The following is a 15,404-nucleotide window of genomic DNA, read 5'->3' on the forward strand; positions in this document are numbered from 1 at the left end:
GCCTGTGGGTGGCTCATGCAGTGCCGGGCTAACGTTGTAGGTTTGGCTGCCCTACCCACACTGTACCGGGGGGGTACAACAACGTAGCTTCACGGTTAGATTTGTTAAACCAACATTTGCTCCAAAAGGAATTAAATCATAAAGTTAATCAAAATGTCACGGAAACATTAGGCTAATCAACACAGAGATCCGATATATTTTCCCATGTGAGAGGCTGAGAGCAGCCCTGCTGAAGGCTCCTCTTCCGGGCTGCAGCAGCAGCAGCAGCCCGGGCCGTCACCCCGGAGGTCTGACTTGTCTGGCTGATACAGCTTCAATCTCCGACAACGAAAATCTGATTTTCGTACAGGCGTCATTTTGATAAACTGATCTCATAGTGGGAATCTTTCTGGTTACTTTTGGCGAGACAAAAAATATTACAACTTAAAGTGCCATATTTACAGAGCTAGACTGTATATAAATACACAACGCACTGTGCGCATTCTAGAAACAGCAGCTCTACATAAGAAAGTTCAGAGGGGCGGGGAGCCCACAGAGGTTCTAACCCAACGGAGCTACTGCGCAGACTCTGGTTTTCTTGATCTGAGAAGATTTTGGCTTCAATAGACCATACAGGGAGGAGATGGAGATGCTCTCTCCATATTTATTTAGCTCAGTGTTGCGAACATAGATGCGAACAGGTTAGCTAAAAGTTTAGTGTCGCCAGCGAGGGCCCCCACCGTTGCGGTCGGGGTACGTTTCGAAATCCCTCCAGGCCTGAAAAGTTTTCTAGGGGAAACACTACTATGTATATGTATATGTCCCTATTCAAATAAACATTATGGTAAATGAATTAAAAGATGAAATGTCGGCATCAGCCCAAAACAAACATTTCTGCCGTTATGACAGGCCAATAAAACGACTCTTTCATTATGCCCAAATGCTCCATGGAATAGGTCCAATTTGCCCTGGTTGTGGTGGCTATTGTCAGGGTTGTCTCAGGGAGAGCATCATCAAAGCCTGTTTAAGTAGGATGAATCTTACAGTTTTGCTTGAAAGAAAATGTTTCATAAATAACTAGAATGACCGCAACGGGTTTATATGCCTCCGCCAACAAGTGAGCAGTCGACATCCATGTTTGTCCAGACTTTGACGTTTGAGCCAAATTTGAAGAAATTCTGTCAAGGCATTCCTGAGATATCGCATTAACAAGCTACAGAATGGCGTTCGTGAGGTCACAGCAGGGCCGATCCTGGCCATTTGGGTGCCCTAAGCGTAATTGTTCTGTGGTGCCCCCCCCCGTAAAACTTTCAATAACTGTCAAACGAAAGACTGCAAAATCATTAATTATGAACGATACTAGTGTATCTCACATTTCATTACATGTGGGAAACAAACAATTGTTAGAATTACTGTACATGTCAGCAAACAAGTGATTGTTAAACTGTACATGCAAGCAGGGGCGGACTGGGATCATAATTCAGGCCGGGCATTAGATACCAAGCAGGCCAGGCCGATACAGGCCGACGTGCGTGCCGGCGTCCGAAGGGCGGCGGCGAAAAATTTGGGCTGTTTGAAGCCCAATTTGGGCTGTTTGAAGCCAGATTTGGACCGTCTGAAGCCCGATTTGGGCCAGTTGAAGCCAGATTTGGGCCAGTTGAAGCCAGATTTGGGCCGGTTGAAGCCAGATTTGGGCCGCTTGAAGCCCAATTTGGGCCGTTTGAAGCCCAATTTGGGCCGAGTCCAATTTTACAATGAGATGCACCCTGAATAAAGTAATAAAACCACTAGTAAACCAGTAGGCGGCGTCTGGCCTGCTGTTCAGTGAGTGGCCTGACTGAGGGCACCAAAAAAAAAAAAAAAAAAAAAAAATTTTTTTTTTTTTTTGGTGCCCTCAGTCACGTGATGCCCTACGCAGTCTGCGTACTCTGCGTAATGGGTTGGAGCGGGCCTGGGTCACAGTGACCTTGAACTTTGACCTTTGATGACCAAAATCTAATCAGTTCATCCTCGAATCCAAGTGGACGTTTGAGCCAAATTGGAAGAAATTCCTTCAAGGCGTTCTTGAGATATCGCATTCACGAGCTTGGAAATGGCGTTCGTGAGGTCACAGTGACCTTGAACTTTGACGACCAAAATCTAATCAGTACATCTTTGATTCCATGTCGACGTTTGAGGCAAATTGGAAGAAATTCCGTCAAGCCGTTTCTCAGATATCGCGTGAACAAGCTTGAAAATGGCGTTTGTGAGGTCACAGTGACCTTGAACTTTGACCACCAAAATGTAATCAGTTCATCCTTTAGTCCAGGTGGATGTTTGATGCAAATTTGATGAAATTCCATCAAGGCGTTCCTCAGATATCACGTTAATGAACATCGGATGGACGTACAGACAACCCAAAACCATAAAGCCTCCGGCCTGGCTATCGCCAGCGGACGCATACAAATATGGCATGAAGTAGTTTTCTTATTTTGCCCAGTGGATGTGTACATTTTGAAAAGCATTGTATTTTTGTCTGCATCGGCCAGTAGGCCTTCACGCTAAGATAGGCATAATAATAATAATAGGCATAGTCCAACCTCCCCTCCCCTCCATGAGAGGAGTCTGGCAGCGCTGGTCTACATTCTGGAATTGTTGGGGGAAAAATGCTCTGTTTGGTTTAACCAATCACACTCGTCTTGGGCGGCACTTAGCGGCAGTGCCAATAGTTTCCAACAATCCAAATCTTCGTCAAAACGTGCCATTTCCAGCGTGTAGCAACGCGCTAGCGTGTAGGTTTCTGCAATTAGCTTGCTAGCTAGTCAGCGTTGTTGTTTTCACTTCAGCGGCCGGGGACATTTACAGCGACACACAGGGAGGAGGGAGCGGAAGCTGCTCTGATTGACATGGTCGGAGCCAATGACAGAGCTTGTAAGCGGGGAGCATAAATCCGGCAGCAACTGAAATGGGACTCCAATGGGAGAGCAGCTGTAGAGCAGGGAAGGGCTTATGCCAGCAGCCTGTTTCCAGCCAGCCAGACTCCTCTCACAGAAGGGAGACTAGAATACGCATAATAATGTGTTAATTCCACTACAGGAGAGACTTGATGTTCTCTGAAATTAGGTGGTGAAAATTTTTTGCATATATCAGTATCGACAATCAACCAAAAATCCAATATTGTGCATCCCTACTATCAAAACAGAGAGTGAAAGACCAAGTAGGAAAAACAAAAGAGGGGTCTACCTGGGATCTTACCGAGCAGGGAGTTGGAGTCTTTGCTGAAGGCTGCGGCGGCCATATTGGGGTCGAGGCTGGGCTGGCCGTCGCCTGCAGGCAGCTCTGGCCGTGTGTAGTCACGACTCTTATCGTTATTGTACTTGACGTTTAGGTTGACCAGCTTGGAGAAGTCGATGCGCAGCGTGCAACATGAGTTGTATATGTTCTGGCCATCCAGCGCCTGGCAGGGGGGAGGGGTGGGGACTAATCATACTACATTCAAATATTACATCTGGTTTTCAATGTCCAAACATGCACCAAGACACGGAGTTGGCAATTAATTGGTAAGATGCAACACATGGTTGTGGTGAGAACTGTAGTGAAGGGATGACATTCTCACCAGTTTGGCCTGGCTGGCATTGACAGGATCACTGAACTGCAACAGGGCCTGGAACTGATTGTTCTTGGTGAAGGTGATTATCTTCATGACTGTGCCAAACTTGGAGAAAATCTGAAAGCGTGTGTGGGGGGGGGGGGGGGGGGGGGTTGCAACAACAAATGGAAACATAGATTCTGAAAGGTGCCACCTTTTCTTGTTGTGGTTGTTCCTGGGCAATCTTTTAGACATTTTCTATTTGGCTTCAAATGCAAATGCAATCCCCCCCCCCCCCTTTGTATATTTAATTAAGTAGTCCCATTGGCAAACTTTCAGCAAAATACAGGAACATAAAACTGTATCAGAAGAAATCACAATACATGATAGAAAGGCTTTAACATAACTGAAGATCAAGACGACATTCAAATTTTAAGTGCTTTGTACAGTTCAGTAATTAAAGGAGAATTTTGTGACGAGACTTGGTGACCGAGATCACGAATGAGGTAATTTGATCCCTGGGAGACACCAGGAAACAGCCCCGGAGGGAATATCAGTCTGGTGGTTGTTGAGGGATGAGATTATGACGATATGTGGCGAAAACGGGAATAAAACTGGCTATTTAGATGCAGGAAAGACCATGGGAAAGACATGCTGCCACTTGGCCCCCTCGGAGCTCCATTTTACGACTGGCTTGGACGCTATTGATCTCAAAACAACGCTAGGACGGCCAGAAACGCCGCGGAGATCGCTGGGTGAGTGGTCAAATCATAAATTTTGTGAGGAGAGGGGTCCAGGTTAAAAAAAACGAAATTCTCCTTTAAAACTGACCAGTGTTGTTCTGGTAACACCATTACTGAATTTGAAAAGCAACCGAGCTTTAAGTTAAGGTGTCGTTTCAAAAGTAGAGCCTGACACATACATATAATGCAATGTAGCTCTCTTTTCATTAACTCATTCACTGCCAATATCTGACTGGCATTTTTGGCACAGGCCAAGTATTTCCATAATGTTTGGTCATCTTTCAAGACCCACAGTAAATTCTGTACTAGGACTACAGTGATGTCCAATACCTCGAAATGAAGATCTAAGTCTCTACTTTCACCCCCAAAAAGAAAGTTAGCTTTTAGCATGTTCTGTACTCTACTTATAACCCTTTTTATACACCCCATGTTCACCAAAAAAGCCTGTCTGGGAAGAGAAAAGGGAGAAAAAAGCATTTTTGTAAAAGGGCACAATCTCAGGCATAACTCACTCTCAATTCTTTTATTTTGAACTGTATTGACATCAGACATGTAAATATTATTCGTTAGGACACAAATGACAAAAAAAAAATATATATATATATATATATATACACACATGAAGTGCTTTTTTTTTTACATTCAACAATACAGTTTACTCGGTGTGAGTGTGCAGACAGACAGACAGACAGACAGACAGACAGACACACCGACAGACAGACAGACAGACAGACAGACACACACACACACACACACACACACACACACACACACACACACACGATCCCCCTTTTAGATTTCTAACCCAACATAGGATAAGCAATAACCACGCCCTGTGGCGCTGGGATTGGCCAGGAGCGGAGGGCACGCAGCCCAGCGATTTCATGAACCAACTGAAGAGCTCTTGAGAAGGACAGCGGGCTGCTGTGAGTGCCTTCTGCCCGCTGCTGCCTAGCTGTTCCTGTGTTTATTTTTGATTTGTTCTGGTACACCCGTCCTCGTCCATGTCTCCCTGTCATATCAACTCTGCTATTTGATCGTTCCCGTTTTCCCCTCGGCTATTCAACACGTCCTCACCGCCCTCGCAAACTGATCGATCATTTCCTCATTCCTCCGATGATCAAACACATCTCTTGATTACTTTCTCCCGTTTTCTCCTGGCTGGCACAGAGGAAGGCGACTCCAGCTCGTGCAGCGCGCCGAGGGCGTTTCAATGGCGTTTCTCCTGTCTGCACAAGGAAGCGTTACCCGTTCTCTGCTTTTCCTCTTGCTCAATTTCAAAACAACAGCTGCGGTATGTGTTTGATCGCGTGCTGTCGGCTACCCTTTGAAGGCAGGGACCTGTGTCTGTGTCACAGGCTGGGCAAGTGTTTGCTGCAGGCGCTGCACCAATAAAAACAAAAACACGTCAAACACGTCCTTGGCGGGGAAGGCCATTGCTGATAACACGTCAAAGACGTCATTGGCGGTGAATGAGTTAAGGGCCACCAAGCTTTTATATAAATCACAGCACTCAGTCTGTAAATCAGACGAATGTATGTCTTATAAAGTAGAAGGGCATTGGGAGAGCGCAGACCTCCGCTAAGGTTTTTGCTATTATTGCTTGTTCGCTAGTTGGATCCAGATCCGTTTGGCCCATGCGACACCCTTTCACAAAATCTCACGAAAATCAGGACAGTAGGTTTCCGTTACCTTGCTGACAAATGAATCCGTGTATGTTGTGTTCTTTCGTTTTTCCATTTCAAAACCAAATCGGAAAAACCAAATAACGGTTTAGTTTTTTTCTTTTTCCGTTTTAAAACCAAAACGCAAAAACAGAAAATAAAAAAAATTGTTTTTCTGTTTTAAAACTAAACAGGAAAAGGGGAAAATCAAGTTTTATTTGTTTTGTTGTTTTGTTTCTGTGATATTTGGATATTTTGGAAACCCCAGTGAATGCTGGGAAAACGAGGAGAGGAGGCGGCGCATGCACGACATTTCCGCGGCAGTTTCAGTCTCAGGAAACAGGAAGAGGAGTTGTATGGTCTGAAGTTTGCTTGTTAAGTTTTGACAACTTATTGCAGTTATGGCCGCACTTGATCCACGAACTGTTTGACAGTGGACAAACATACTCAGAGATCAGTGCCGCTCTGCAGCGTTCTGGTGCTGCGCGCTGCTCAGTTATGTCTGTGAGGAGGTTCTGCATGGAGCACAACCTTCGCCGATTCGATGATTTATTGCGATTTGTTTCTTTTTTCTTTTCTTTTTTCAGTTTGTTTGCTTTTTTTACACTAGATTAGAACATGGGAAAAGTTGAATCATACACTAGAGACTGTATATTATATCATGAGTAGGGCTGGGCGATATAGTTAAAAACAGGGGCGGACTGGGATCATAATTCAGGCCGGGCATTAGATACCAAGCAGGCCAGGCTGATATGGGCCGACGCGCGTTAATTTGTCTGTTTGAAGCCCAATTTGGGCCAAGTCCAATTTTACAATGAGATGCACCCACTTTAACCCTGAAGTGTAATTATAATAATAATAATAATAATAAATTGTATTTGTATAGCACTTTTCATTTTGGACAAAATCCCAAAGTGCTTACAGAGTAAAAATAAAATAAAAATAAGATAAAATAAAAATAATTAAAAATTAAAAGAGAATAAAAAATAAGTAAATAAAAGATTAAAAGAACATTAAAATAACCTAAAAAATCACATAAAAGCCTAAAAACTAAGGAAAGCACAAAACTAGAAGGCTTTATTAAAAAGGAAAGTTTTCAGTCCCTTTTTAAAAGCATCCACCGTCTGTGGAGCTCTTAGGTGGTCAGGAAGAGTGTTCCACAGACGGGGAGCGGCAGAGCAGAAGGCCCGGTCTCCCATGGTGCGGAGCTTGGTTCTGGGGGGATGGAGGAGGTGATTGTTATTTGAGCGGAGGTTGCGGGAGGAGGTTTGAGTTATGAGGAGTTCCTTGAGGTATGGGGGGGCATGTCCGTGGATACATTGATGTGTCAGCAGAGCGATTTTGTATTCGATTCTGGAGGAAACAGGGAGCCAGTGAAGAGAGTGGAGGATGGGGGTTATGTGGTCGTACTTTCGCACTCTCATCAGGATCCTCGCAGCAGAGTTCTGAATGTGTTGGAGCTTCTGGAGGCTCTTGCTGGGGATCCCGATGAGGAGCGCGTTGCAGTAGTCCAGCCTTGAGGAGACAAAGGCGTGGACGAGTTTCTCAGCGTCTGGCAGGCTGAGTGTGGGACGGAGTTTTGCGATGTTCTTGAGGTGGTAGAATGAGGTTTTGCACAGGTGTTTGATGTGGGCGTCAAATGACAGGTGAGGGTCGAACCTAACGCCCAGGTTGATGACCGATGAGGAGAGGGGGATGTTTTGGCCAGAGAAGGTGATGTGGGTTATGGGGGATGACTGGACCTGGTGGGGGGTGCCAACTAGAATGGTTTCAGTTTTGGAGCCGTTTAGCTGCAGGAAGTTGTCATTCATCCACGCCCTTATCTCCTCAAGGCAGGTGGTGAGAGATGATGAAGATGCAGAGGGGTTTGGGTAGAGCTGCGTGTCATCAGCGTAGCAGTGGAATGAAATTCCATGCCGGCTGATGACACTACCAAGGGAGAGCATATACAGGATAAATAAGATGGGTCCGAGAACTGACCCCTGGGGGACTCCACAGATGACAGAGTGCGTCCGGGACTTTGCGTCTCCCAGGGAGACATACTCGGTTCTCCCAGACAGGTAGGACTGGAACCAGTGTAGAGCAGAGTCAGAGAGACCGATGCAGTGGAGGCGGTTGAGGAGAATGTTATGGTCAACGGTGTCAAATGCTGCAGTCAGATCCAGGAGGACCAGAAGGGATGGAGAGCCAGCATCAGCCGCCATCAGCAGGTCATTTGTGACCCTGACCAGAGCTGTTTCAGTGCTGTGGGCGGTGCGGAAACCAGTCTGGAACTTTTCGTATAGCTCGTTGGAGTTTAGGTGGCCCTGGAGCTGAGCAGCAACCACCTTTTCCATCACCTTTGAGAGAAATGGAAGGTTTGAGATCGGCCTGTAATTGGCAAGCACGTCTGGGTCAAGGGTGGGTTTTTTGAGGAGGGGTCTGATGACAGCAGTTTTCAGAGCAGATGGAAGATGGCCGGCTTGGAGGGAGTGGTTAATGACATGGGTGATCAGGGGGGATAGAGTATGGATGTTTGATTTCACCAGGGCAGTGGGAAAAGGGTCCAGGGTGCAGGTGGAGGCTTTCATCTTACAAATGATGCCCTCAACCTCTCTCGGTGTAACTTCAGCGAAGTGGCAGAGACGCTGGGAAATCACAGGCTGAGGGTCAGCATTTGGGAGATGTAGAGATGAGATGTTGGAGAGGAGAGAACGGATGTTGTTTACTTTTGCCCGGAAAAAGTCAATAAAACCATTGCACTGTTCATCTGTGGGTTCCGCTTGTGATGGGGTTTGTGGCTTGAGGAGATGGTTTATAATGGTGAAAAGCTGCTTGGAGTTTCCAGGATTTTTGTTTATGATGTTGGAGTAGTGTAGTGACCGTGCGTCTCTGAGGGACTTTGAGTAGGCCTTTTGGTGTTCTTGATAGGCTAGTTTATGAACAGTGAGTCCGGATGTTTTTAGACGACGCTCGAGTACACGTCCAGCAGCCTTCATTTGACGTAGTTCACTGTTGAACCAGGGGGCTGAGCGGGAGAAGGTGACTGTTCGGGTTTTGACAGGGGCATGAAGATCCAGGACACTGCTCAGGGATTTATTGTAGAAATCCACTGAGTCATTTGCTGATGCGAAAAGAGCAGATGAGATTTTCTGGAGGTCAGAGGTCAAGGCGTCAGGGTTGATGTTTTTAATGTTTCTGAAACGGATTTGGCGCTTGGGCTTGGTGTGATGAGATAGAGATGGAGATGGCAGCTCCATAGAGATTACCTTGTGATCCGACACACCCAGATCGTACGCCACCAGATTGGAAATAGGGGCGGAGTCAGTGATGACCAGGTCGAGCGTGTGCCCCCTGGTGTGTGTAGAAACATCAACGTGCTATTATTACTTCAGACTAACTAATAAAGTAATAAAACCACTAGTAAACCAGTAGGCGACGCCTGGCCTGCTGTTCAGTGAGTGGCCTGACTGCGGACACCCAAAAAAAAAAAAAAAAAAAAAAAATTGCGATTATCAACTCTGGAATAAAAGCTCGATTCAAAAATTAAAAATCGCGATACTTAAGTGAATCGATTTTTTTCCCCACCCCTACTAACAACTTTGATGTAGCAGTCAGCCGTGCGCCCTGTCAGTTTAAAAGAAAAGCGTGAGTTTTGAGGCTTTCGAATCCGCCTATTTACTATGGGTTACAGGAGCAAATTGCATTCACCGTGGGCGAAAGGAAGGAAGGAATGAATGTAACGCTAAGCACTTCCTACTGCAAATGGCAAATAAACGGACTGACTCTGAAAGCAAAACAGCCCGCAAACGGGGACAACTGCGAAAAGGGAATACAAATACCATTTCCCTCCATCAGCGATGAATTGTTTGTCTTTTCGAAGCACCACTATCACATAAATGTGTAATTCATATCTTATTCTGACGGGCTGTGACTAATTGAACACTGTAGCCTACAATTGATCTGTCATTGTAACAGCACGAGTTAAAGGAAGCCATACTGCAAGTACAAGTGTAGGCTAATGCAGTGTTTATAGTGAAAAATTAAGATAAGAAAGCCCTTTATTCATCCTCTTAGCGAAATTCAGCTGCCACAACAGCAACAGCAAATGTCAGAGAAAGGAAATCAAGCACACAAGATAACTAGAACGACCGCAACGCGGACTTATGCCTCCGCCATTAGTTCATTCTTGAGTCCAAGTGGATGTTGGAGCCAAATAGGAAGAAATTGCATCAAGGCGTTTCTGTGCAGAATTGGATATTTGAGCCAAATGTGAAGAAATTTAGTCAATGTGTTACTGAGATATGGCGTTACCGAGCTTGAAAATGGCATTTGTTAGGTCACTGTGACCTTGACCTTTGACCACCAAAATCTAATCAGATCATCCTTGAGCCTAAGTGAATGTTTAAGGCGAATCTGATGAAATTCCATCCAGGCGGTCCTCAGATATCGCGTTAACAAGCTTGAAAATGGCGTTCGAGAGGTCACAGTGACCTTGACCTTTGACCACCAAAATCAAATCAGATCATTCTTGAGCCTAAGTGAATGTTTAAGGCGAATCTGATGAAATTCCGTCCAGGTGTTCCTCAGATATCGCGTTAACAAGCTTGAAAATGGCGTTCGAGAGGTCACAGTGACCTTGACCTTTGACCACCAAAATCTAATCAGATCATCCTTGAGCCTAAGTGAATGTTTAAGGCGAATCTGATGAAATTCCGTCCAGGCGTTCCTCAGATATCGTGTTAACAAGCTTGAAAATGGCGTTCGAGAGGTCACAGTGACCTTGACCTTTGACCACCAAAATCTAATCAGATCATCCTTGAGCCTAAGTGAATGTTTAAGGCGAATCTGATGAAATTCCGTCCAGGCGTTCCTCAGATATTGCGCTAACAAGCTTGAAAATGGCGTTCGAGAGGTCACAGTGACCTTGACCTTTGACCACCAAAATCTAATCAGATCATCCTTGAGCCTAAGTGAATGTTTAAGGCGAATCTGATGAAATTCCGTCCAGGCGTTCCTCAGATATCGCGTTAACAAGCTTGAAAATGGCGTTCGAGAGGTCACAGTGACCTTGACCTTTGACCACCAAAATCTAATCAGATCATCCTTGAGCCTAAGTGAATGTTTAAGGCGAATCTGATGAAATTCCGTCCAGGCGTTCCTCAGATATCGCGTTAACAAGCTTGAAAATGGCGTTCGATAGGTCACAGTGACCTTGACCTTTGACCTTTGACCACCAAAATCTAATCAGATCATCCTTGAGCCTAAGTGAATGTTTAAGGCGAATCTGATGAAATTCCGTCCAGGCGTTCCTCAGATATCGCGTTAACAAGCTTGAAAATGGCGTTCGAGAGGTCACAGTGACCTTGACCTTTGACCACCAAAATCTAATCAGATCATCCTTGAGCCTAAGTGAATGTTTAAGGCGAATCTGATGAAATTCCGTCCAGGCGTTCCTCAGATATCGCGTTAACAAGCTTGAAAATGGCGTTCGAGAGGTCACAGTGACCTTGACCTTTGACCACCAAAATCTAATCAGATCATCCTTGAGCCTAAGTGAATGTTTAAGGCGAATCTGATGAAATTCCGTCCAGGCGTTCCTCAGATATCGCGTTAACAAGCTTGAAAATGGCGTTCGAGAGGTCATAGTGACCTTGACCTTTGACCTTTGACCACCAAAATCTAATCAGATCATCCTTGAGCCTAAGTGAATGTTTAAGGCGAATCTGATGAAATTCCGTCAAGGCGTTCCTCAGATATGGCGTTAACAAACATCCGTACGGACGGACAGACGGACGGACGGACGGACGGACGGACATCCGTACGGACGGCCGTACGGACGGACAACCCGGATCCATAATGCCTTCGGCCTGGCTTCGCCGGCGGAGGCATAATAAAACAGAAGAGATATGACAAAATGAGATACTAAGTCATAATCATGAGATAGTAACTCACAATTACAAGGTGTTTGTGTCTCACTATCCTCACAGACATAACTGAGCAGCGCGGAGCACCAGAATGCTGCAGAGCGGCACTGATCTCTGAGTATGTTTGTCCACTGTCAAACAGTTTGTGGATCAAGTTATGATCAGGTTCAAGTGCGGCCATAACTGCAATAAGTTGTCAAAACGTAACGCAATTTCAGACCATGAAACTGCCGCGAAATGTCGCGCATGCGCCTCCTTATCTCCTCATTTTCCCAGCATTCACTGGGGTTTCCAAAATATAAAAATATCACAGAAACAAAACAACAAAACAAATAAAACTTGATTTTCCCTTTTTCCCATTTAGTTTTAAAAGAGAAAAACCTCCTGTTTTTTAATTTTCCGTTTTGGTTTTAAAACGGAAAAAGAAAAAAACGAAACAGTTATTTGGTTTTTCCGATTTGGCTTTGAAATGGAAAAACTAAAGAACACAACATACACGGATTCAAAATAAATGGCACCAAAAACATGAGCGGAGGGAATAAAAAGCAAAGCACTGTGGCAAACAGCATCCAGTGGCTTCAAAGCACTGTGGCAAACAGCATCCAGTGGCTTCAAAGTAGAAGAGACATATCATGTTTTTCCTCCCTGGTCTGATCTGGGTATATTTAATTTGAACGATATTTACGATCGAAATGGCCTCTGCTCATTTCAAGATCTGATAGACAGGCATTCTCTCCCTGGCTCTTCCTCGTTTCTCTTTATCTAATTGCGTACCATTCTAAAAACATATGGAGTTCCTTGGGACTCTCAACTCTGTTCTCACCCACTGGCCCACCGGCTCCTCCGAACAAGATCGAATAATATAGTTTCCCAAATGTATAATAAACTGTCCTCGCACAACCTCAGTTCCCTTCCTATAATGAACAAATGGGAAGATTATTTTTGTGGTTGTGGCCTTGATTCTGATTGGCATGAAATCTGGAATAACATCTTCTCATCATCAAAGAATCAATTCTAAGGTCGCTTTCACATATAAGCTGTTTGGTCCGCTTTAACCGCGCCAGAGTTCGTTTCCTCGGATAGTGCGCTTCGTTTGGGGTGGTGTGAAAGCGCAAACGAACTCTGTTGCGGAACAAACAAGCGAACTCTGGTCCGCTTGAAAACGTGGGTCTCAGTTCGTTTGCAAGTGAACTCTAGCGCGGTTCGTTTGTGGTGTGAAAGCAAACGGAACCAAACACAAGAGCAAATATAGGAAAGGCAGTGCATGATGAGTAGAAGGCGGTAGAAGGAAGCAAAACACTGCGACGCGCAAACAGGTCGGTGCGCACCGCGCTGCCTCGTTCGTCTCCTCTCATCTGCAGAATAATGTTGGACCCAACAGATCGCTGCCTCATCTGCTGCTCATATTGGGCGCATTCTTGTAAAATATTTATTTGATAGTAACACCAAAGTAAAACCAGAAATCCCAAGATCGCATAAAGGTGGTTTCTCATGGGTTGTCTTTCGCGGATTCAGTTGTGTTGTTCAGTCAGCCCTCAGCAGGCAAGGAGGCAGAAGAGGAGAGATAATTGTCCCCGTCTATATTCTGTCCAATAGACGAGTGACCGTTTCGACCACATGACATTGTTCAGAAAGTTTCGTGCGCTTGGCTAATTGCATGTGTGAAAGTGAATCGGACCAAATGAAAAAAGAAACAATGTTGCAACTTCACCCCTCCCGAATCGCACCGAGTCCACCCGCTTAGATGTGAGGGAGCTCATTCCACCATTGCGGTGCCAGGGACGAGAAGAGTTGCGATCGGGATGAGTGACTTTTGAGCCCATGTAGCGAAGGAGGGGCGAGTTGTTCTGTTGTTTTCTGGTTTGGCTGCTGCTGTGTTGTAATTTGTCTGTTTGTGTGTCCCCCCCCTCTTTTTATTGCTGTAGTTTTTACTTTTGGTAATTGCCTTATCCTGGATGACAGTGATTCTGATGTCCCTGCCTGCTTTCTGTCACAAACATGAAATGTAAAACTCGGGGGTAACACGGGGTAGTACATGTTACCTGTTGCAGTACGTCCAGCGTTATAGAACATGTTACCTGTTGCAGTACGTCCAGCGTTACAGGGTAGAACATGTTGTCGATGATGATCCGCAGTACGGGGCTGGAGGCTGCAGCCAGCGCCTCTTGAACGTCTGAGCTGGGTGACCCACCAGACTGCACCGCCGACACGGCCTGGAGCACCGCCTGGGTCCGCTAGAGCCAGAGACATGCTGTCAGTCACTGCCGCCATCTTAAGACTGGAGCACACCAGCCAAGACGGAGTATGAGGCAATTTATTGACTACTAAATACGCAATGAGAGAAGTCTGACATTTGGACAATTTTCTCAGTTGTTACTGACAAAGATGGAAAGGAATTGGACTTTGTTAGTTCTGACAAATGTGAAAATGTATGAATCTACAAGAGGACTGCATTGGGATTGGGATCCCGTGGCACCCGACGCAAATCTCGTGGGGTTGGACAAGTTCAACGTTGCTGCGGGCAAATGTTGCGTTAACAGACAACCTCTATGGTTGATCTTTATTGAAAGGATATAACATTTTTTAAATATTTTAGTACTAATATACCTTCGAAGATATGGTAGTTCAAATAACATATCTAATACCACAACATTATAGGTCAACCGATTAATCGGCCGGCCGATTAATTGGGGCCGATTATTGGCATTTAAAATGAATCTGCATCGGCTGCTGCCTGGCTCACAAGGCAGATTTTTTATTATTAGTATTGTTTATATTATTATTACCGTATTATTATTATTATTATTATTATTATTATTATTATTATTATTGTTGTTGTTATTATTATTATTTAGCGGGGGGTTCCTATCTGGAGGAAACATTGTAGTGTTAAACTCCGCGGAGAAAGTACAAGTGTTTACAGTGTGGCTGCTCACCCCTCCCCTTTCCTTTGGGGCAGGCAGACCCACAACACAGCTGGCCGGTTTTTTCAAAGGAGTGTGGAGTCCTCACTTAGTGCTCTGATACACGCATGCTTGCTAGATGTTAAGAAAACTACGGTAAGATTCACAGTCCTAGCTTTTAAAGCTCAACATAATTATACTCTCCTCACTCTTATAATTTTACTGTCTGTAGGGCTGGCACGGATCCCCCCCCCCAAATATTAACATTGCCTATAGACCAGTGATACTCAACTTGCGGCCCGCTTGCTAGTTGTCTTGCTAGAGCCAGCATGTCTCTGGCTCTAGCTGTGTGGCCCGCGATGGAATTTAAAAAAAAAAAAAAAAAAAAAAATACCGTGCACCTGAACGCACCATCCAAGATACCCGCTGAATAAGTGTCCAAATGTTCGTGTCATTCTGGACAATACTCCACTTCTGTTTAATAGCATTTCAGTCTGGATGGAATATCTTTCAATAATCTATGCTTTAGCTGCTAAATTGTCAAATACCGCCGTCTGCTTGCTACCCAGGCACTTAACCTAACTAACTATCCGGTGTGCACAACATTGTCAGACTAAACTCCGGCTGACACCCCAAAAACC

At 45.0% G+C, this 15,404-nt stretch overlaps 1 protein-coding gene across 3 annotated transcripts in view; it reads right to left on the reverse strand.

Moving 5' to 3' along the window:
* Positions 1-15,404, reverse strand: part of LOC310790335 (polypyrimidine tract-binding protein 2-like) — a 93,926-nt gene that overhangs the window by 44,016 nt on the left and 34,506 nt on the right. For 2 of the 3 annotated variants that reach the window (XM_083652011.1, XM_083652009.1), the window contains exons 6-8: positions 13,939-14,094; positions 3,575-3,685; positions 3,202-3,415 (exon numbers count right to left, since the gene is read on the reverse strand). In XM_083652011.1, coding sequence (XP_083508137.1) covers positions 3,202-3,415; positions 3,575-3,685; positions 13,939-14,094 — 481 coding nt within the window. The remainder of the gene's footprint in view (positions 1-3,201; positions 3,416-3,574; positions 3,686-13,938; positions 14,095-15,404) is intronic. The other variant, XM_083652010.1, reaches the window with a different exon arrangement.

The sequence above is a fragment of the Poromitra crassiceps genome (genome assembly GCF_964638095.1).
Source record: "Poromitra crassiceps genome assembly, chromosome: 2".
In the NCBI taxonomy this organism is placed as follows: Eukaryota; Metazoa; Chordata; class Actinopteri; order Beryciformes; family Melamphaidae; genus Poromitra; species Poromitra crassiceps.